At 50.7% G+C, this 19,239-nt stretch overlaps 4 protein-coding genes across 9 annotated transcripts; all 4 read right to left on the reverse strand.

Annotated features, from left to right (window-relative positions):
* Positions 1–316: 316 nt before the first annotated feature.
* prodh2 (proline dehydrogenase 2) lies at positions 317–4,102 on the reverse strand. 2 transcript variants are annotated; one of them, XM_037463299.2, is made up of 11 exons: positions 4,006–4,102; positions 3,528–3,887; positions 2,778–2,968; positions 2,559–2,685; positions 2,196–2,267; positions 1,994–2,074; positions 1,760–1,903; positions 1,502–1,668; positions 1,047–1,157; positions 847–935; positions 317–742 (listed from the first exon to the last, which is right to left on the reverse strand). In XM_037463299.2, the coding sequence occupies exons 2-11, from the start codon at positions 3,762–3,764 to the stop codon at positions 555–557; spliced, it is 1,407 nt and encodes a 468-aa protein (XP_037319196.2). In that variant the 5' UTR covers positions 3,765–3,887; positions 4,006–4,102; the 3' UTR covers positions 317–554. The 2 variants fall into 2 exon arrangements, with proteins under 2 accessions (XP_037319196.2, XP_037319195.2); XM_037463298.2 differs by having other exon boundaries at positions 3,997–4,095.
* A 523-nt stretch (positions 4,103–4,625) lies between these two features.
* Positions 4,626–8,265, reverse strand: tbx6 (T-box transcription factor 6). Its single transcript, XM_037463414.2, is given in 9 exon segments — positions 4,626–5,028; positions 5,030–6,050; positions 6,170–6,467; positions 6,558–6,616; positions 6,704–6,774; positions 6,859–7,002; positions 7,116–7,383; positions 7,524–7,713; positions 7,936–8,265. Coding segments are annotated over 9 exon segments (2,163 nt in total). The 5' UTR covers positions 8,000–8,265; the 3' UTR covers positions 4,626–4,980.
* Positions 8,266–10,426: 2,161 nt separating this feature from the next.
* nif3l1 (NIF3 NGG1 interacting factor 3-like 1 (S. cerevisiae)) lies at positions 10,427–13,482 on the reverse strand. Of its 5 annotated transcripts, none has more exons than XM_037463328.2 (7): positions 13,354–13,482; positions 12,453–13,003; positions 12,207–12,363; positions 11,375–11,498; positions 11,109–11,247; positions 10,905–10,988; positions 10,427–10,822 (listed from the first exon to the last, which is right to left on the reverse strand). In XM_037463328.2, exons 2-7 carry the CDS (start codon positions 12,991–12,993, stop codon positions 10,638–10,640), a joined length of 1,230 nt encoding a protein of 409 aa, XP_037319225.2. In that variant the 5' UTR covers positions 12,994–13,003; positions 13,354–13,482; the 3' UTR covers positions 10,427–10,637. The 5 variants fall into 5 exon arrangements, with proteins under 5 accessions (XP_037319225.2, XP_037319228.2, XP_037319226.2 ...); XM_037463331.2 differs by having other exon boundaries at positions 13,384–13,460; XM_037463329.2 differs by having other exon boundaries at positions 13,310–13,460.
* Positions 13,483–15,749: 2,267 nt separating this feature from the next.
* cabp5a (calcium binding protein 5a) lies at positions 15,750–18,031 on the reverse strand. Its single transcript, XM_037463404.2, has 7 exons — positions 17,841–18,031; positions 17,490–17,539; positions 17,256–17,286; positions 16,978–17,121; positions 16,565–16,674; positions 16,228–16,375; positions 15,750–16,134 (listed from the first exon to the last, which is right to left on the reverse strand). The coding sequence occupies exons 2-7, from the start codon at positions 17,535–17,537 to the stop codon at positions 16,106–16,108; spliced, it is 510 nt and encodes a 169-aa protein (XP_037319301.1). The 5' UTR covers positions 17,538–17,539; positions 17,841–18,031; the 3' UTR covers positions 15,750–16,105.
* Positions 18,032–19,239: the final 1,208 nt, after the last annotated feature.

The following is a 19,239-nucleotide window of genomic DNA, read 5'->3' on the forward strand; positions in this document are numbered from 1 at the left end:
ATCTAGTTTGTGTATATCCCAGAAATCACACTTTCACCCGGTTAGATTTTGGACCAGAATAGTTATACAACACTGGCTCAAGAATTAATATGCTGGGTCATTTCCCTCGAAATTTGTGAAATAGACAAACATCAATGTAAACTGCTGTCAGTAACACTTTTGTGTATAGCATTAAAAGTTTTCCTATTTCATAGTGAATTTACAAGTAAAAATGAGGGATTTCTTCCCATACATTCACATATAACCCAAAACAAAGATATGGTCCGTTTTATAATGAGCTCACCAATCCTTTTATATTCAGACAAACAAAACCACACAATTGGATAAAATCTCATTTATTGCATGTTTAATTTTCATTCACTTTGCTTTCTGATTTGTTCACACCACTTTACGGCTAAGTGTGCATAGATTTCAACATTCACGCGTTCACCTGCTTCAACTTGTGGACCATCGATGTCCCTTCATTGACACCCTTAATGAGTTGGGGTTCTTTTTTTTTTTTGCAGGGATCAACTCTCCCGCTTTTGCAACCTGGACACGAGACGCGTTTCCATTCAAAGTGTGGAGGGGTTCCCCCCCCCCAGGCCCAGCCTCCTGTAGAGCTCTCTCCTCAGCAGGTCCCTCTCTTTGCGAATCCCCTGCAACACGGTCCGATTCTCCTGAGCCCGACGCACCAGGTAGGGGAGCGTGTCCTCCACCGAGCCGTACGGCACCGACTTGTACACTGCGTAACCCTCCTTTGCTGTGGGACAGAGGGCGGGGTGGGGGGGGGGAGAGAGAGACGGAGCGCGTTATTGTAACCCGGGGTCGTTCACCTGAGGGGAGGCGGGCCTACTGAGCGCTCACCCAGGGTGAGGGAGACGTGGTCACACATGCCCAGCAGCTGGCCGAAGCACACCGAGCCCCCGTCCTTGTCCATCCCCAACTCCTGCATCCTGAACATGACGTGCACAAAAAGCCGCATGGGGGGGGGTACTTCTCTCTCTCTCTCTCTCTCTCACACACACACCCCCAAAGCCTGCAAACTGCTCCTTTGTCCTTCTTACCGTCGCGCGGCGCGTCTCACCGAGTCCTCGTTGTGAGTGGCGACGATGAGCCGGTACCGCTCGGGCTTCTGGGAGATGGCCTCCAGCATCGCGTCCAGGCAGCCGTTGTAACTGCACCAACACAAGCGAAGGGGTGACGCATGCCGGCGCCCCCCCCCCCCCCCCCCCCCCCCCCCCCCGAGTGCTCACAGGCCTGGCGCGTTTGTGAAGGCCCCGACCCGGAGGTCGCCCTCACGCCGTGAGGTGTATTTCGTGTCACAGAACAAGAACTTTAAAATTGCTTTAACTTTAGAAATAAAACAGAATTTCAGTCGCCAGGTTTCTATGGTTACCAGAGCCGAACTGAGGCTCCCGAGCTGATCTGATCTTTTTTTTTTGGGGGGTTGCATAAATTGATCTTCATTGGTCTATCTGGGCTGCCTGGTTGTGAGTATTGATCATTTCCTCTGTTCCACCTGTCGTTGGTGTCCTCCCAGCACCGGTGGACGGGGTCCGGGCGACCCTCTTTCCCTGCGAGCATCCTCTCCTTGTCCATGTAGGCTCCTCGGACCAGCTTGACCCCGAGGCCGAAGCCCCCGCCGTTGGACAGCCGCAGAGCTTCTGAGAGGAGAGACCTGGACTCCTGAGGGACGCAGAGGGGGATTAACTGAACACGCTTATTAACTACAGGCATATTTGTAAAAGGGAAAAAAAAACAAAAAACATCTATTTGCCTTCAGGTAGCACTGGTACGTGTTCCAGATCCAGACACCATCTTTGTTGAACTTCTTCATCATCGCCATGGTGACCAGAGAGAGTGCGGGATTCATGTAGGTGTACTCTGCATCAACCAGGACTCTCACTTTGTCTACGCTTGCCTGAAAAAAATCAAATAAAATACAGGGGATCTCGAAAATAAAGGTGACAGAGAGGAGTAATTCAAAATGAGGAATGTCACTTTGATGTACCTCTGCTACTCTGTTGAGTCGCCGCAGGCCACAGAGCAAATGGGCCACTTCGCGCTCGTTTAAACCAGGGATTTTAATCGGCTGAGAGAAAGCAGTTTCAGAGAAAGGTCAGAGGTCATTTCACATTTCACTGGACAGATCCACCCTGATCAACTTTGTAAATCTTTGTATGTGGACTCGGACGGAGGGAAGGACGCCTGACCTCTCCATCCAGAGCTCTGACCAGAAGATTCAGGGGAAGCGGCCGTTGGCCGATGAGCGTTGTGAGTTTGACCTTAAAACCAGCGGTTCAGTCTTATCAGTGAGAGAAAAGAGCCAGACACATCACACACCAACTTCTTATCTCCCCCCCCCCCCTCAACATATCTGAACCACATCCAGCTGCTGTTTGTTCCCAAAACACCTGCGAAAATCCCAGAGAGCTTTCCTCACCGAGGCCGCCTCAAAGGTCTTCAGTGAACCAAATCAAAATGTAAAAATGTACCACACTACTGCCTGCTCATTTACATCAAGAGGGACAGTAGCACTTCATCACAGAAACCAAGGCGGCCAATCGCTGCCTTACACACAGCTCGGGCCGGAGCAGAGCCGTGATCTTCAGCTGCATCATGGGCTCTTTGCTCCAGGCGTTGCTGTGTGACATCCGCACGCATTCCAGCACGGCCTCCATGTTGTCGTCGTACGTCTCCTCGCTGTCGGGGGACCAGAGGAAAATCAGCAATGAACCGGCACACTAGCGACGTGGCGCGCTTTCTGCACGCCGTCACTCAACGCTCCTCCGTACCCGGAGCCCTCCCCCAGATCCTCCTCGATTGGCACGGCCAGCATGGGCCTGAGTCCCCGCGAGCTCATCTTCTGCACGCGCCGGGAGATCTCGCCCTCGTTCTCCCCGGCCACGAACTGGGCGTAGACGGTGGGCCGCAGCAGCAGGGAGAACAGCCTCCTGCCCAACAGGCCGCGCGCCGCCGACATCAGCTGCAGCAGGAGGAGGAGGAGGAGATATGCAATTTCTTTTATTTCATGCCACTTTTCACTTCTTATTCAAGTTCAAATCTCCACAAATCGGACCATTTACTGCTTTTCCCTTTTAATTCAGCTTTGAATTGAAGCTCAGCCTTAGGACGATGTCACCTACAGTAACGTATCCAGAAATCTATCAATCAAAAAAATAAAGAAGCTTCACTTCTTTACAAAATATAAAAAGAAATGATGCACTTCAACCAACTTTAAACATTCAAATTAAAAAGTTAAAACATTAAAATCCTGCCTTTACATTAACGCACAAGGGATAATAAATCTAAAACAGTCAAACAATCAAAAGGGCTGCTTTTCTGCTTTGGGTTCTTGTTTTCTTTTATACTGACATACTTTTTACTGGTAATAACGTTTGCAATCACTCGTCGGTCTAATCTCTCTACGGTGCAAAGGCACTTATTGTAAGTTGCTTTGGATGTAATGTAATGTTATGTAATCAATCCAACGTCCCTCCGAATAACCCCCCCCAAAAAAAGAGCCCCCAGAAGCCGAGCCTCACCTTCCCGCAGTGGTCGACGAGCAGGGGGAAGGAGCAGAGGCGGAAGACGGCCAGGGCGCGGACCAGCTCGCTCAGGCTCTTGGCCCTGAAGGCGCTCGGCTCCTGGAAGCTCAAAGTGGCCGAGGGGAGCCCGGGCTGCTTGGCCGCCGCCGCCGCCAGCCAGGGGGCCCCGGTACCCAGAAGCCTCAGCGGGGGCCGGCGAGGCAGCGGGGGACGCAGGTAAGTGATCGCCATCATCGTCCCAGAGAGACTGTGTGTGTGTGTCACTGACTTGGCGTTGCGGGCTGCGTCTCGTGGATCCAAAGTGTGAATCTGTTGTATAATTTTTTTGGGGGGGGTTTGAAGCAGAAACAGAACGGCCTGAAAGAAGAAGCACGGTTGGAACTTTGCGTCTGTTGAACTAATCCAAAGCTACCACATTTTAAGTCTAATTGACAATGAATAAGTTAGTATATATGAAACATCTTACCCTACTGACCTGGGCAGCTATGCAGGTGCGACTGGAAGGTCTGTGTGTGGACCAGCGAGACTCATCCTCTTTTGACACACTCACTGGTTAATGGGTGACTCATTTCAAAGAAAAGCCAAGTTGACCCTTAGCATCGACCCACAAGCGGTTTCCCTCGGCTTCTCCAAAAAATAGACTCTCGCTCTTGTTTATTAAATCATTTTCCCCAACAAACTCATAATGTTACAGCTACAATAATGTTACCACAATAATGTTCTCCCAGTGAAACAAGCAGCTGTGGGATGTTCCGTACAACTGATCATTGCTGAATGATTAAATTCAATTTCAGGATTTACACAACAGACCCGTAGAGAAATGCGTGTATGTAACGAACCCTCCAGAGACTTTATTTCTGAGGGGGGTGTCGTGGTTAAAAATGTTTTTTCCAAAGCAGTCAGCAGAGGAAATGATTAACATTGAGGTCACTGTGGCCAAGACCTCAGCCCCTGGCCCCCTGCAGCCAGAATGGTTCAAGAGGCCATAGATCAAAGGTCCCAGAATGTAATGATCACCAAAAAGGCCCGACCAGCTGCTTCCAGCTGACGGCGCCGTGTCTCCATGTGTCACCTGAAAGGCGAGGGTCGTATCAATCTTCTAATGAACAAGAACTAATTGTCACAACAGTCACTTTTAGTTTAATGTTTTTGTGGAAATGTAATCACGCCACTCTGGAATACGGAATCTTTTTTATTCATTAAAACACTGGAATGGATATTTGAGAAAGGAAATCTTAAACAGCTATTTACAAATGTGGACCAATCTTATTCATCTGCTAATCAGGTGAACCCTTTAAAATACACATACGCACACATCAGTCCATTGGGCTTCTTGAGCTGACGCTGGAAATTGCAAAAAAAGAAATAAAAACTAAACTAAAAGCGCTTTCAATCCAAAACATTTGTACAACTTTACATTCTTGTTTTTTTTAAAACACAGCTCTTGAGTTCATATCCAGGTAGGGCCCCTGGGGGTGGGCGTGTCCGTGTTGGTGCTGTCTGTACAGATGCCTGAACGGGATGGAGAGGGACGCGTGAGGCTCCTGACAAAGGCGCAGAGGGTAGGACGGAAAGGCCGGGTAGAGGGCCGGGGGAGGGGTGGAGGAGGGGAGGCCGGAGGCAAGCGACGGATCCAGCTGGGGCAGAAGAGACGGGTGGTGCAGTACCATCTCCGGGCGATAGGGGGCGGGCGGGTTGAACGGCGACATCTCCACCGCCGGGTGCGAGGAGGTGGAGGGGTTGCGCGGGTTTTGGTGATGGGCGGCCGCGGCCATCGGGGAGACGGACTGCTGGAAGGGAGAGGAGGCGGCCAAGCAGGAGGGGGCCTGGAAGGAGGCGTGAGGGTGAGAGTGAGGGAGCGAGGAGGAGGGGTGAGGGAAGGACGCAGCCAAGGAGGAACCCTGGGCCTGGTGGCTCAGACCCGGGAGGTGCAGGGCGTGGTGGGCTGAGGCGGGGGCCACGCTGGGAAAGGACAGATTCTGCATGTGGGCGGGGACGGAGGGGAAGGAGAAAGACGCGCCGCCGCCGCCCCCCCCTCCGCGGGAGCACGGCGGGCCGGCGGCCTGCGGGTGGCCGTAGCTGTGGAGGTGCTGCGCGCTCGCCGGATCGGGATAGATCCACGTCGGCGGGCACTGGTCGACGGAGGAGCTGCTCCCGCCGGGGAACAGCGCCTGGCACGCGGGGGGCGGCGGCGGGGCGGCAAAGGAGGAGTCCACCGGCGCGTGGGTGGCGACCGCCTCCGGGGCGCCGTGATAGGGCGGGGACGTGGACGTCAGGAGGGACTGTGGCGAGGAGGAGTGGGAGGGAGGCGGCGTGGGGAAGGTGAAGGAGGTCTGCTGCAGCGAGGGAGTGGAGGAGGAGAGGGGGGGCGAGGAGGTGAGAATGGGGGGGTAGTCCATGGACGCATCAGAGGAGTCGGGGACGGGCAGGGAGGAGAAGGACGAGGAGGACTGCGGAAGAGGAGCCGAAGGGAAGGAGGAGCAGTCGGTGGAGGAGAAAGCGTACGCCGCTCCGTCCGACCTGAGGTGGAGCACAAGAAAAAAAAACACGCATACATAAAGATCTTTGTGTCCATTTGTCTCTTGATGAATTTAGGAAGATGCACTCAGGAGGAGACTCCTCCCCTCCCGCACGCCTACCTTTCGCCCAGGAGGCCCCCCGCCGCGCCTCCCCGCGCGTCCTGCACGCCGTTGCCCACGGAGATCCCGATGTCGGACATCTGAGAGGCCATGAACTCCTGGCCGAGATCGAGCGGATGCCCGGGGGCCAAAGCGTCCCGGTAGGAGGCTCCGGCCGGTCCGAACCCACAGGAGGAGGAGGGGGCGGCGGCGCCGGGCGGTCGGGGGAGGGAGGAGGAGTGGCCCAGGGCCAGGGCCCGCAGGTCCGTGCTGGAGGTGGCGGGCTGCGGCTCGGTGGAGTCGCACGCATCGCAGTTCACTGAGAGGGAAAGATGGAGGCGGCGTTTTTATTTTTTAAGGGCGGTTTTTTTAAAAGGCGATGCGGGAAGGGTGCGATTTGAAGGCTTACCGATGTCCAAGACGTCGGCCATGACGGACACTTTGCGCTTGAGTCTCGCGTCTCTTTGCCTGCGGGGGGGGGGGGGGGGGGTGAAGGAGAGCGGTTTAGATTGTGAGTGTGCCGCCGCGGTGTGACGTTGGCGGGATGCGTCTTACTTTTTGCTGTTCATGCCGTCCTCTCGGAAGCCTTTGGCGAAGGGGTTGGAGTTGATCTTCAGCTCTGTGATCTGACAAAAAAAAATCAATGGTGTCACTCTCCCACTGCGCTTTGAACCTCTCGCGTGCTTCCTACGGTCACTTGGGGGTGGTACCTTGCTGTTCTGGTAGGCGGTGACTGTGAGGAACTGGGTCTCGGGGAAAACGAAGGAGCGCTGGGCCCCCCCCCACCTCAGCACATCCCTCGCTTCGACCAGGTGGACCCTGGGCTGGTAGCGGTGCAGCGAGTGCAGGATGATCTGCCAATCAAAAGAGACAAGAGACGCTGACTCCAAACGCGCCGCAGACAAGAGCGAGGTCGACCCCCCCCCCCCCCCCCCCCCTTCCGGAGGTGCCGGCGCCCGCGTCTTACGTGTCCCTGTGAGTCGAGGGTGTTGTTGGTGAGCTTGGCGTAGTGGAACGAGACGGCGCGGCTCTGCCAGTGGGCCCCCGTGGCGGGCGAGTCCGGGTGGATGAACACCCGGTCGGGCAGCTTGGCCTCCGCCCCGCCCACGGCCTGCCAGCCGCCGCCCTGGAAGCGGTAGCGCGAGTTGTCCAGCGGGACCACGTCCAGGAGGAGGATGTAGCGGAGGGACGGGTTCAGGCCCGAGAGCTTCAACCTCAGCCCGGGGAACATCCGTCTGAGAGGAGGAGGACGAGGAGGAGAAGCGACACCAGAGACAGAGTTACAGTCGTGTCGGAGACATTTTAAACATCTGATGTTCACTACAGGAGGAGGAGGAAGTGAACAGGAAGCGGGGTCAGAGGTCGCTGAACTCACCTGCCCTTCTTGGTGATTATCATCTCTGTGCCCACGGAGCTGAACTGTTTCCACAAGTGCGCGTTCTCCAGCTCCACCTTGACGTCGCTTTTGGGGGGGTTGGGGCCCGGCGGGGGGGGCGGCGGCAGCCTCTGGGGCAGAGCTTTGGCCGCCGCGTCGCAGGCGGACGGGAACGCCTGCGACTGAAGGTCTGTGGGAAGGACAAGAACCTCGCTGTAAACGACGGATGTGTACGACCGGCAAACATCTGGAATCCGGTTCCTATGGTGACCAGTTGATTTAAAAAAAAAAGGCCCCGACCCAGAGGAGGTGAATCGTTGACGCATGAACATTTAAGAAGCATTGAATCATATTTCTTCATCAATGTGTTTTGCATGCAGGTACACACACACACACACACACACACTCTTACCTCTGTAGAAACCGTCTCCCATCCTTTGATGGGTCAAACCGGGGTACATCTCCACACTCAGCATCTTCGCGGTCGGTGCTTCTCGTCCTCGTCCTCTTCAAACTAACATGTCCTCCTTCGACTCCGGACTCTGGACTCGTCTCCTTTCCTTGAACAGAATCTTGCGGTATCAAAGCGGAGACCTCTTCTCAGAGTGTCCCTTTCTGTGTCCGTCTCAGTCTGTCTCCTGCGCTGTGCTTTGGTACTGAGCCTCACGCCGGGGACCCGCTGGGTTTAAGTAGGTGTGTGGAGCTTCACACACGAGGCCAAATGGCCTTTTTTATTCCTTTCTTACACGGCTCATCATTTGCCCCCCCCCCCACACCCTCTTTCCACACCGCGCTCTCATCTTCCCTCCTGCCCCCCCCCGCCCCCCAAACACAAACACAAACAACAACAGTCATGCAGAGAGGGGACTTGCAACATCCAGGGTTTACTCTGGTGTCAGGTAGGAAAACGGGGGGGATTTGGGTGATTTGGGAGGAAAAGTTTACGTTTACTCAAGCGCAGTTTTTCACTGGCGAAGATTATGCATTTTACTAAATGCCTTTTACACATGCAACCACAATAAGGTCTAATGGAGGAGACGCGATGGAATGTTAAACGTCAAACTATGTGAATCTCCAAGTCCAACGTAGCAGACAGGTGAAACTCGAAATATTAGTAATTAGTAAGTTTCAGTAATTCAACTTAAAAGGTGAAACTAATATATTAGTACATATATATATATATATTATATAATATACCCATAATCATAAACATTATATCAAATAAAGGCTTGAAATACATCACTTTGCAAATTGTGGTTAATGTGTCTATATTAGTTTCACCTTTTAAGTTGAATTACTGAAAGTAATGAGCTTTTTGCACGATATTCTAATTTTTTCGAGGTTCACCTGTATCTTCTTGTGAATTCCTCTGTTCTTTCACAGAGTCGGGGTTGTGTAACAGCAGCAGTCAGGAAAAGCCGTCTCAGATAAATCACCAGGCGAGCTCCCCCACCCCACCCCCACCCCCCCGAGTCATCAGCACAGCATTTAGTCAGCTGGCGGCCGAGTGTCGGGCGTGAACCCTCTCGCTTACAAGGCTTTCTGTCGTAAATCATTCCGATGCTGATTCCATTTAAAATGCCTCTTACGCACCCGTATGAACCCAGTAGTTTACGGGCCCCGGACCCCCCCCCCCGCCCCCCCGCGGCTGTGTGATGACCTGACGACATGTTTTTTCCTCTCAGCGGGGGGAGTCGGTCCCTGGGTGAGGGTGGAAGAGGAAGGCAGTTTGTCCGATGGCTGCAGTTTGGTGTCTAGAAGTTTACATTCAGGCATTAAAGTCAACTTTGGGGAAAAAGCCATTCTTCTGCCTTGTTGCACACGAGAACCGTGTGACGGATCAATCGACCCAAATCTGTCACTTTTGGTGAGCGGGCCCCTCACTTAAAACCACAGTTAGTTAGGGAATTATTGTGACTGATGCAGTAACATTTCAACAGTATTTTGTTGTTAAAGAGCTTCTTTTGATTTGATAAAATGTGAAATAGCTGAAGAGAATACACTATTTCATTGATTGATGTGTCGAACTAACTTAATGACGAAATAACTCACAAAAAAGCGGTAATCTGGTACTTTTTGGAGGACAACTGACCGCAGATGATTGTTGGCAGTGGATTAATGTTACGTCATGAGTAAATAAGTGGAGCTTTTGTAACTAAAAGGGTCAAACGGAATAAACTGTCTGGCTTTGGGGGGGGGGGGGTGATTTCCAGAGATCTCTTCTCCTCTCTACCTGCTCACAGACGTTCACAGCTGGGATCACTTCACAGGAGTGAAGGATAAATGTTGTTCTAGTTGCTGTTGTCCTTCTCCATCTGTGTCGGAGGGGATAAAAGCCGGTGGGGTCCGAGGGGAAGTGGAGGTGTGACATCACACCCGAGACAGAAGCCGTCACACTCCCCCCCCCCCCCAACGGGGCAGCGGCGAGGTGTCGCCGACGCCTCTTAATGTTTTTACGGGGGCCGACAGGTGCGTCAGCCACCCGGCTCCCTGACGGCCTCCTTCTCTACGCCGTCACAGGAGTTCAGGATTACCATGATGCTCTCTCACATCCACGTGGCAAGTTGTTTGATATCCACCTTTATTTGCTAACTGAGGCCTAATGGAGGACACACACACCACGAGGGGCATTTGTAATTAAATGTGCGTCCTCAGACGTTCCTGCCGTTTGAACCCTTCCTGCATCACACAGGGAGGGGGGGGGGGGCTTTTAATCTGATCTGGGGGGTTATTGTTTCTGTGATCCAGATGCAAAGACTCTTCCTTTTAGGGAACATTTGTGGATACTGAAAGGATCCCCCCGAAGGTCCGCACTTGATGCAAGAGGATACGAGGATTTTAGAGAACAAAAAACAGGAAACGCAAACGTCCATCAGGTTAAACGCTCGCGTGCTGAGGATATCCATGTTTGACCCGACACGCCCACGGAGCATATCTGGGGATTTTTTATTTCACGGGCCGTGCCAGAAACACATAACACGAATAACGTGTGTAACAAAGGAAGCACTTTTCATCACTACGTGAGACACAGATATTTAAAGACTCTCGTCACATCCGTTTCAAGGCCCGGGAGGCGCTATTGTCCGATCAAAACATGGCCCCCCCCCGAGGCGGTCAGACCACCTCCAGCGGGTCCCTGTCGGCCTTGGACACCGCCACCGTCACGCTGTCGGGAAGACGCACGGCCAGCTTCTCCCGGAACACCGCCAGAAACCCGCGCTCGCTGTTGCTATGGTCGCTGAGGATGACGCCGGTCCCCTCCTCCACCGCGTCCAGCACTTCGTGGTGGGACATCTCGCCTGGACAGGAGGGACACGACCATTACAGGAAACCGTGTTCATTGTATTCGTTACTGTGGTGTTTAATACTTGAAATGTCCACCTGTGATGTAGAGGTCCGCCTTGACCCCCCTCAGCACGGAGGCCCCGGATCCGGCGCACGCGGCCGCGCTGCGCACCGAGGACTCTGCCGGACACCAGAAAAAGAAAAAAAAAAAAACACTTACTGACGCACACTTCTACGCGGCTTTGTTACTCGGTGCGACGCCCTCCGGGGTTTTTTTTTCTGCGCGCGGGGGTCCGTTACCTGGCGTCTGTCCGCGGCCCAGAGCCAAGCGCAGGTGACTCAAACCCAGGTGGGACTTCATTTTCTGGACGGCCGTGGCCACGGTTACCGGCTGGTCCAAAACGATAAGCCGCCCTTGGCCGCGGCCCGGGAGAGGGGGCTGCAAGGGGAGGTGCGAGGTGGACAGTGAGTAAAGCACATGGGTCCACGCTGTTCATACCCGGGGCGGGGTCCGTGGGCCGCGTTAGAAAAAACGGCGGAATCCGCCGGTGTCCTCCGTGCTGCACCTTTTCCAGCTTGAGGATGCTGAGGGAGAGGCTGGCGGCGTTGTGCCGTAACAGAGTCTGGACACTCGGGGTCAGCGCCGAGTCGCTGCAGGTGACGCTGACGTGGACCCCGCCGTTATCTGGTCTGTTAAAGAGGGGAAATGGACCATTACACACGCCGGCGCCAAGGACCTCCGTGGTGATCAGCGGCTTGTTTTCTTTATACCTGCTATCTGCATATTTGCTGTGCCTTATATTACTACCAATCAATTAACACCGATCACTAGATTGTGTTCTTTTCAGTGGTTTGTGAAAGTCCACACTTGAGCCGGCAATCACTCAGAGGGCATCATGACTTGGAGCCTTTTATGAGGTGTCAACGTTGTGCTACTGGAGCTGGGTTCCGTGGGTCCCAGGCTTTGATCTCCGAAAGGTGTGAAAGTCCACCTTAGAATTGCATTCACGCGCTAATAAACGCAGGCGGCTTGTTGTGAATACCTCGTGTTTCCTCATTACAGCCGACGCACAAACGCAGCTTCCACAACAAATGATTTGGAAATAGCTCCGGCGTTTATGTTAAGAGTTTCAGTTGATTTTCCTGCTGCAGTAAAACTGGAGCGGTACTGTAGTTTAAAAAAAAAAAAAACACTCCGTGTTCTGGAAACGTCTGTCTGCCGGGAGCCGCAAGGTTGGCGGTTCGAATCCCGGCTGCCCCGTGTGCCGTGGCCGAAGTGTCCCTGAGCAAAGACACCCAGGCAAAATCTAACGCATGGGTTATAATGCAATGCAAGTCGCTTTGGATAAAAGCGTCAGCTAAATGTAATGTAACTGCCGTTAAAAGGTGGGACAGGACCTGTTGACCGAATGCTGCAGCGTCGATTCCCCGTCACAAGCTTTCAGTTCCTCCATCACGCCGCTCAGTTCCTCGGCGCTCGTGACCGTGAACTCCAGCTTGTGGCTTTGGGAGGCGCCGCCCACGGCCTGACTGAGCACACACACCTGCCCGCTACCTGAGGGTTCGAAGAAGGGGGGGGGGACATGGGGGACAGATTAACAGCCCGTACCTTCACCACGCACGCGAGACACGTCTTGCGCTCACCGAGTCCCCCGACCAGCCAGTCGTTCACTCCTCCTTTGACGCTGTCCCACGACGTGTGAGGGGAGAAGATCGCCATCCGGGCCTCCAGAGCCCGGATGACCAGTTTCTGCTTCCAGTCGCTCTGAACCAGGCGCTTGACCGGCCGAAACAACGGCGGGTGGTAGGAGACGACCAGGTCGCAGCCCATGGCCTCCGCCTCGCCCATGACGGCGTCCGTCAGGTCGTTGGTCAGCAGGACGGTGTTGACGGGCCGAGGCTCGCTGGGCTCCACCAGAAGGCCGACGTTGTCCCACGACTCGGCCAGAGACAGAGGGGCGAGCTGCTCCAACACCTGCAGAACCTCCTTCAGCTCCATCGGGCCGGGGGGGTGAGCAGAACGAGAGAGGCGGCGGCGAGCGGCAGCAGCAGGAGGAGGAGGAGGTGGAACTGTGGAGGCAGAGGAGCAGAGAGCAGCTTTGGAGGTCAAACTCCTCCAGGTACAAAGCCTTCGATAGGTGAGTGAGAAAAATGTCAGAGAAAGGCTTCTGCATCCGGGGGACATCGGTGGAGACCTGTGTGGACAGAAGAAAAAGTTCACTAAGCCCTTCCTTCATAATTTAGTTAACTTACAAATTCAACTTTCTTTTCATCTGAACCTAATGAGATAGAAAATGGAAATGTCTGGACCTGAAGGTTAATGTTGTTTTCAGAATAAAGTGATGTCCTGCTATTTAAACCTTCTGTATGTAACGTAATATCCAAACAAATGGTGACGGGCTTTAGCTGCTGGGTAGCATGCGGCTAACAGCGGAGCTAGCTGACATTAGCCCCTAATACGCAGGAAATGACTCCGCTTTATTTAGAAACACATCGCGCACTCATCAAAGTTTGCACCGGGGAACGCAGCAATCTTCCCGCTTGCCTTTGACAGTAAAGTTTGAAGACTACTTGCGGTCTCTGGTTGTGCACATTCCTCCCGAGCTGCAGCGCGCTGACAGCGGAACACGTTTGTTCCTTTCCGGCTTCCGTTTCTTCAGCGTGTTGCTTTGATTGGTCAGCCGGTGAACAGCCTGAGAATCGACGGTGTGACAACGTTATTATTTTTTTATAAGTTTGTGATAAGATAAATTATTGTCTTTTACTTTTTTCCATGACATTTTTTGACCTAACTTATTTTGCCATTTTATTAAAGATATTTTTGTCAATCAAGTATTCTTAGTATTCTTTTTCTCCATGAAACGTTTTGACCATATTTTGACTTTCAATAAAGTTTATCGACCAAACAAATTATTTTATGCCCATGACATTTTTTAACCTAACATATTTTGACGTATGTAATGTGGAATAGCATGGAGAATTTAAGCCTTTTAATCTGATGGAGATTATGCTTTACGTGATCCAGATGCAAACATTTTTCCCTTCAGGGAGCATTTGTGGATACTGAAATGCTGGCTCCGCACCCACGGAGCCACACTTGATGTCGCAGATTACAAGGACATGAAAAAAAACACTATGTGGTCAGGAAATAAATCCTCTGCACGCAAACATGCATCAGGTTAAATGCTTTATATTCAGCCCTCGCTGTGCGTATGCCGGTTGAGGATATCAATCATCTTTGACCTAAAGTATTTGGACTTCTATGTTCAAAGTATGTAATTTCTTTTACTATGGGAAGACTGAAATAGCTTCAGTTCAGCAGGATTTAGGTTCATGTTCATATTGGATAAATTGTGTTAAATTTAAAATTCATTTTTCTCAAGCTTTGAAAGTATACATTTGTTTTGTCAATTATGCATATTAATATAAAACGTATGTGACGTGGAAGTGCATGGACGATATGATTGGAACACAACTTACTACTTTTACTACAACTAATAACAACGATATTTTGCAAAAAGTACCTAAAGGATGGATTCAATCTGATGGAATCAAGCTACAATGCACCAAAACACGGCTCTATTGTCTTCTCCTTTTCTCAAACGGAAAGGGTTTCTGTGTCCGATATCATGTTTAAAAGCCAATTTACAGATTATTGTGAGCAGAAGAAGACTCGATGACTTTAATAAACCGTGCAAACTCAGCAGTGACCCCGCCTGTGACAACCTCTCAAAAAGATTACACCAAGACCTTGGTAACAAACACAGGCCGACAAACAATCAGCAAAAAAAACAACAAACAAAGAATCGCATCAACGATGAATGCAAGCGGTTAAAGCGCAGTTCTCATGCACGTCAACGAGCTGCTGCAGAGTGGCCACCTCTCAACCGAGTCGGAGGGAGAGCGACCCACGAAGAGATTATTAGGGATTAATGCAATAAAGGTCGGGCCCCCGATCAGGGGAGGATGAGCGGAAAGGGCCGGCAGCGAGAATTACATCATCTGCTTCCTCCTTTGGCCCCGCCGACCTCTCTTCACGCGCCTCGCTGTCAGACATCAGATCACGACGCATTAAACGGTGTATATGTATACTTCACGCGTGATTATAAGTTCTCAATGTCTGCTTCACACAAAAGAGCAATTCTCGCTGAAGCCTGAGAATGTCTCCCTCATCCATTAAGCATATTGCCACAGTTATACATAGAGCACAATCTGTGGAGTGCTGCTGACAGATGCGGGTTCAACAGCGGCGTCCCTTTTGGTAATTGGTACTATAAGCCCGCGTGTCCAATCTGTCCCTCCATTTGAAAACCCGCCACGTATGTCACGCAATAACATCTGTCCTGGCTGCCACGCACCGGCTGGAGGGTCGCACACAGATGTGTTTAAGCTGACTTTGGGTCAGTTTGACGCCGCTCGGGAAGGAGCACGTCTTCTGTTCCCGGGTCTTTGCGTCAGGGCGGGAAGGAAAATCTGTGGAAAGTCGGGTGCAAAACGTGATGATGGATGTGCAAGATAGCAAAAAACGAACATTTAATGCTCTTTAACTCTTCCTCACATTTTGACTCTGCGTCTAAATTTTCCAAACCATCGAAAACGTACCGGTGCCCTCCATCGGGCCGAATGAACCTCATTTAGCTTTTGTTTTTTTTGGCACAAAATACAAATGTGTCCGATGATGAGATCTCTTAAGCTCCTTGTCCCGCCCTAAGCCAGTTCAGGGAAGTTGTTCAAACCCAAACTATCGGCAGATGGTGCAGCAGCTTGCTGATGTTTTTGGATTCCAAATCCCATTTTGGAGGTTTATTATATAACGGGGCAGTTTTGTGCTATTATGCAAGTAGTAGATCCATGCTGAGTTCCACATTAGACACAAGTGTCACCACTTAAACCACGACCTGAAATGATTCCCACAAAATCTCCTGTGCAAAGTTTGCATGGTTCAGTGTTTTATTTAGATATCCGGAAAATACCTGTTCCCGGGATTCAACTCAGAAATAAATTAGTTAAAACAAACACATTGCAACAAGCCCAGCCTAAATACTGTACAGGTACATTTGAGTAAATGCTTGATAACTTTACATTTCATTTTTGCTTGATAACATAAACACAAACACAAAAATAGAATAATTTAAAAATGTAATTCAACAAAAAAAATGACTTTTGTATGTGAAATAAATGCCATCAAACTCATATTCATAGACTTTTTCAACCAATCTTTGCATAAAAGGAAAATTCTCTCTGAGATCAACAACGATTAACATTCAGTCTTCTAGATTGACAGCCTCCTCAACCCGTCACTTGTTGGACATCATTCTGACGAACTCTGCAGCAGGGAGAGAATAGAGTGCGATTGGTTTTTGGTGAGAAACGAGTCGAGGCGACACCCGGCGGGGCGCCCCGTCGAGCTGAAACGCACCTTCAAAGTCCACCGTGCCGTCGCCGTTGTCGTCGGCTTCCTTGACGATGGCGTCTATCTCGCTGCGGCTCATGTGCTCGCCCATCAGCTTGCTCATGGCCGACCGCAGCTCCTCGGTGGTGATCACTCCGTCTCCGTCCATGTCGAACTGAGCGGACGAGCCGCGGAGGCACGAGGAGGGCGAGGTCAGGGGGGTTAAATTGTGGCATCCCAGTGAGCGATTGGAGCGGGAGGGAGGGAGGGAGGAAGGAAGGAAGGGAGGGAGGGGCTATTTGGTCAAATCTGGCATTGAAGCTGGTGTGTTTTGGAGAGTTTGAGGTAAATGTTTCACCCTCACCTCCTTGAAGGCGTTCTTGAGCTCCTTCATGCCGATCATCCCGGCCGTTTCGGCCAGAAGCTTCGGGGCCATCAGCTCCACGAAGTCCTCAAAGTCCACTTTGCCCCCGACTGCAGGGAAAATCACCAGAATACATTCAGGGGCCCCGCCCCCCCCGGGGGGCTCTTCTGCGTTTCTCCCATTCTGAATCAACTATCTTTCCAATTTTGATTTTGTCCACTGATCGATTGGTGGGTTTATTCGACAGATCAATCAAACCAACAGAGGTCACACTAAGGCCCCTTTTTGAATAAATACTGGTCAACCATTTCAAAAGAGGCCTAAATCAACAAATGCATCTTAGAATAGTCTGGTTAGTCATTTCATTTTGCAGCCCTTCACAATGTGATCTTTTTCGGCCTGCAGGGACTCACGGTTCATGTTGATATTTTGGCTCAGCTCGATGAGCTCCATCTCCGTGGGCATGTAGCCCATCGTCCTCATCAGGTTCCCCAGGTCCTTGCAGCTGATCAGCCCGTCCTTGTCTTTATCAAACTCATTGAACGCTTCACGCAGCTCTGCGGAGGCGTAGGAAAAAGAAGAAGAAAAAAAAGGGCCAGTTCAGGTTGTGTGGCGATGGACACGTAGATGCGCGTTCACTGATGAAATCATTCAACTTTGCAGCATTGATGATTGTGAGAATTAAATTTACCATCAATCTCATCATCAGCCAGTTCTCTTGTCTGCGTAGAGAGGAAAAAACAAATGTTTAGATCCAGTGAACGATTAAAATACAATGGGTGTTTTATTTATTTTCATTACTTAATATAGATTATTCCTAGAAGCGCAGAAAGTGCATCTCTGGTTGTTATGAATCCATCTAAATCATCCCAAACCCATGAAAATGAAATGATGAAGTGAAAAAGATTGTTACTGCTCGACTCACAATAGTTTTCCCTCCTCGCAAGAAGATGCACGCTGCCCCTAAACTCATGTCTGCAGGAGGACACACAGAGAGGGGAATTAGTCGGTGACAGTTTATGACCTCGTGATGCAGATCGGCGGCTTGTGCCAGAGGCCAGAAAGTCGGGATTAAGACAGATTGAGCCGGCTTTGTTCGCGCTATGGGATTGAACCCTGTGTTTTACGCCCCAAAGTGTGTCTTCATTTTCTAACATTGCGAAAATACTTCAAAATTCCAATAGATTTATTAAACGATAAAAGTAAAAGAAAATAGCAAAATTAAATTGAAAAACAAAAACATTTTGAAAATAAGAATTTCCTCATTTGTCCTCACCTTTTGCCGGTGATTTCTTTTCTTAAGCCAAGCGCATTATATGTGACCCTGGAATACGAGAAGTGGCGGTGAGTTGACCTTCGGTTCAGGGAGACGTCTGTCCTCCTTGTGCTTCTTAAGCCTTAAGTCTGGCCGCTCCTCATCCAGAGTCCCGTCTCTCAGTGTGTCCAGCTGGTCTGCCTCGGCCCGCCGGGATGCTGGGAGGTTGTATGAAGGAGGCGTGGCTGCATCCAGAGATGAGGGGGGGGGGGGGGGCGGAGCCAGAGGTTTGACGTTCATCATCTTTGAGCCAAAGGGATGCGAGCCCTGCTTCCAGCCGGGTGTCGTACATGACATTGTAAAATAATGAAGTGAATCCTGTCCCACGGCTGGAAGAAGACATGGGATGATCGGGTCAGAGCTTCTGTACGACTCAACACTTACGTTATGAAAGAACTAAGGAGAAAACCTAATTCACACGATTTTATAGAAAAGACTGTAACTCACAGTTCAGCTTTTTTCATTTCATTTTTTACTTACAGCGAATAAAAGTCAGATTTGTGTATTTCAGTTGCATTTTTGCCTTATTGTATAGTTATTTTGCTGTTAAAGTGATTTGTTTTGGGGATTTCATGGATGAAACTTCTTTGCCCCCTCCCTATATGACAACCACACCTTTTCAAGCGGTGTAAGGTTAAATGCATTACTCCTAATTGGAAAAGCATTATTTTCCTAATGAGTGACCTTACACACTGATGTATTATACTAATATAGGATAATACAAATGTTGAGAGAAGAGCGGCTTATTCAGCTCCTCTGTCTGTTGTTAAAGCCCATATTGATTTCAAAGACATCAAACACATCCCCAAAAATTGATTTGTGATCTATTTAAAAGCCTTAAGCCAGTTACCGCTAATATTCTAGTGTGTGATAATCTGCATGAGTATTGGTTACATATGTGTGGAGAAAACCAAATAGAGGATTATTCCCTTCATAAAATACCCCGATGACAATGTCAGGGATTAAAGCCCCGCGGTCAGTCTCCACTTCCAGTGGCTGAGCTCAAACACCTCTCCGCCGGGTCTGGACACTATTTGTGCGGCCCGACCTTAACCCCGCTGTCTGCTTCCCTGTTATATAAATTCATATAAAATCTGTTTACATAAGAGGGCATAATCCACAGCAAAAGCCAGCACCGCTTTTGGCACTCCCGCCCTCATTACATTGGGCCAGATGTGGGGTTATGCAAAGCCGGGGCTATGGCACAATATCTGTGCAGTGGGGCGCAGCAGACACCGCCCTAACCTGGCGGAGGGTTGGAAGCATGTGTGTGTGTGTGTGTGTATACATGTGTGTATGAGTTAGCTAAATGTGCACAATACAGAGATTATACTGAGCGGATCACGAAAGGCTCAGACAA

This window comes from Pungitius pungitius, chromosome 21 (assembly GCF_949316345.1).
Source record: "Pungitius pungitius chromosome 21, fPunPun2.1, whole genome shotgun sequence".
In the NCBI taxonomy this organism is placed as follows: Eukaryota; Metazoa; Chordata; class Actinopteri; order Perciformes; family Gasterosteidae; genus Pungitius; species Pungitius pungitius.

Coding starts and splice junctions, on each gene's coding strand:
- prodh2 (XM_037463299.2), bottom strand. CDS start 3,764: ATGATGGCGATCACTTACCTGCGTCCCCCGCTGCCTCGCCGGCCCCCG. Junction 1,669..1,759: donor CGTACCAGTGCTACCTGAAG/GCAAATAGATGT, acceptor TGCGTCCCTCAG/GAGTCCAGGTCTCTCCTCTC. Junction 1,158..1,501: donor TGGGAGGACACCAACGACAG/GTGGAACAGAGG, acceptor GTGTTGGTGCAG/TTACAACGGCTGCCTGGACG.
- nif3l1 (XM_037463328.2), bottom strand. CDS start 12,993: ATGTCCCCCGGATGCAGAAGCCTTTCTCTGACATTTTTCTCACTCACC. Junction 11,499..12,206: donor CTGCAGCATTCGGTCAACAG/GTCCTGTCCCAC, acceptor CCTCTTTAACAG/ACCAGATAACGGCGGGGTCC. Junction 10,823..10,904: donor GGCGGACCTCTACATCACAG/GTGGACATTTCA, acceptor CCTCCTGTCCAG/GCGAGATGTCCCACCACGAA.
- cabp5a (XM_037463404.2), bottom strand. CDS start 17,537: ATGAGTTTAGGGGCAGCGTGCATCTTCTTGCGAGGAGGGAAAACTATT. Junction 16,675..16,977: donor CCAAAATATCAACATGAACC/GTGAGTCCCTGC, acceptor TTTTCCCTGCAG/TCGGGGGCAAAGTGGACTTT. Junction 16,376..16,564: donor TCAAGAACGCCTTCAAGGAG/GTGAGGGTGAAA, acceptor TCGTCCGCTCAG/TTCGACATGGACGGAGACGG.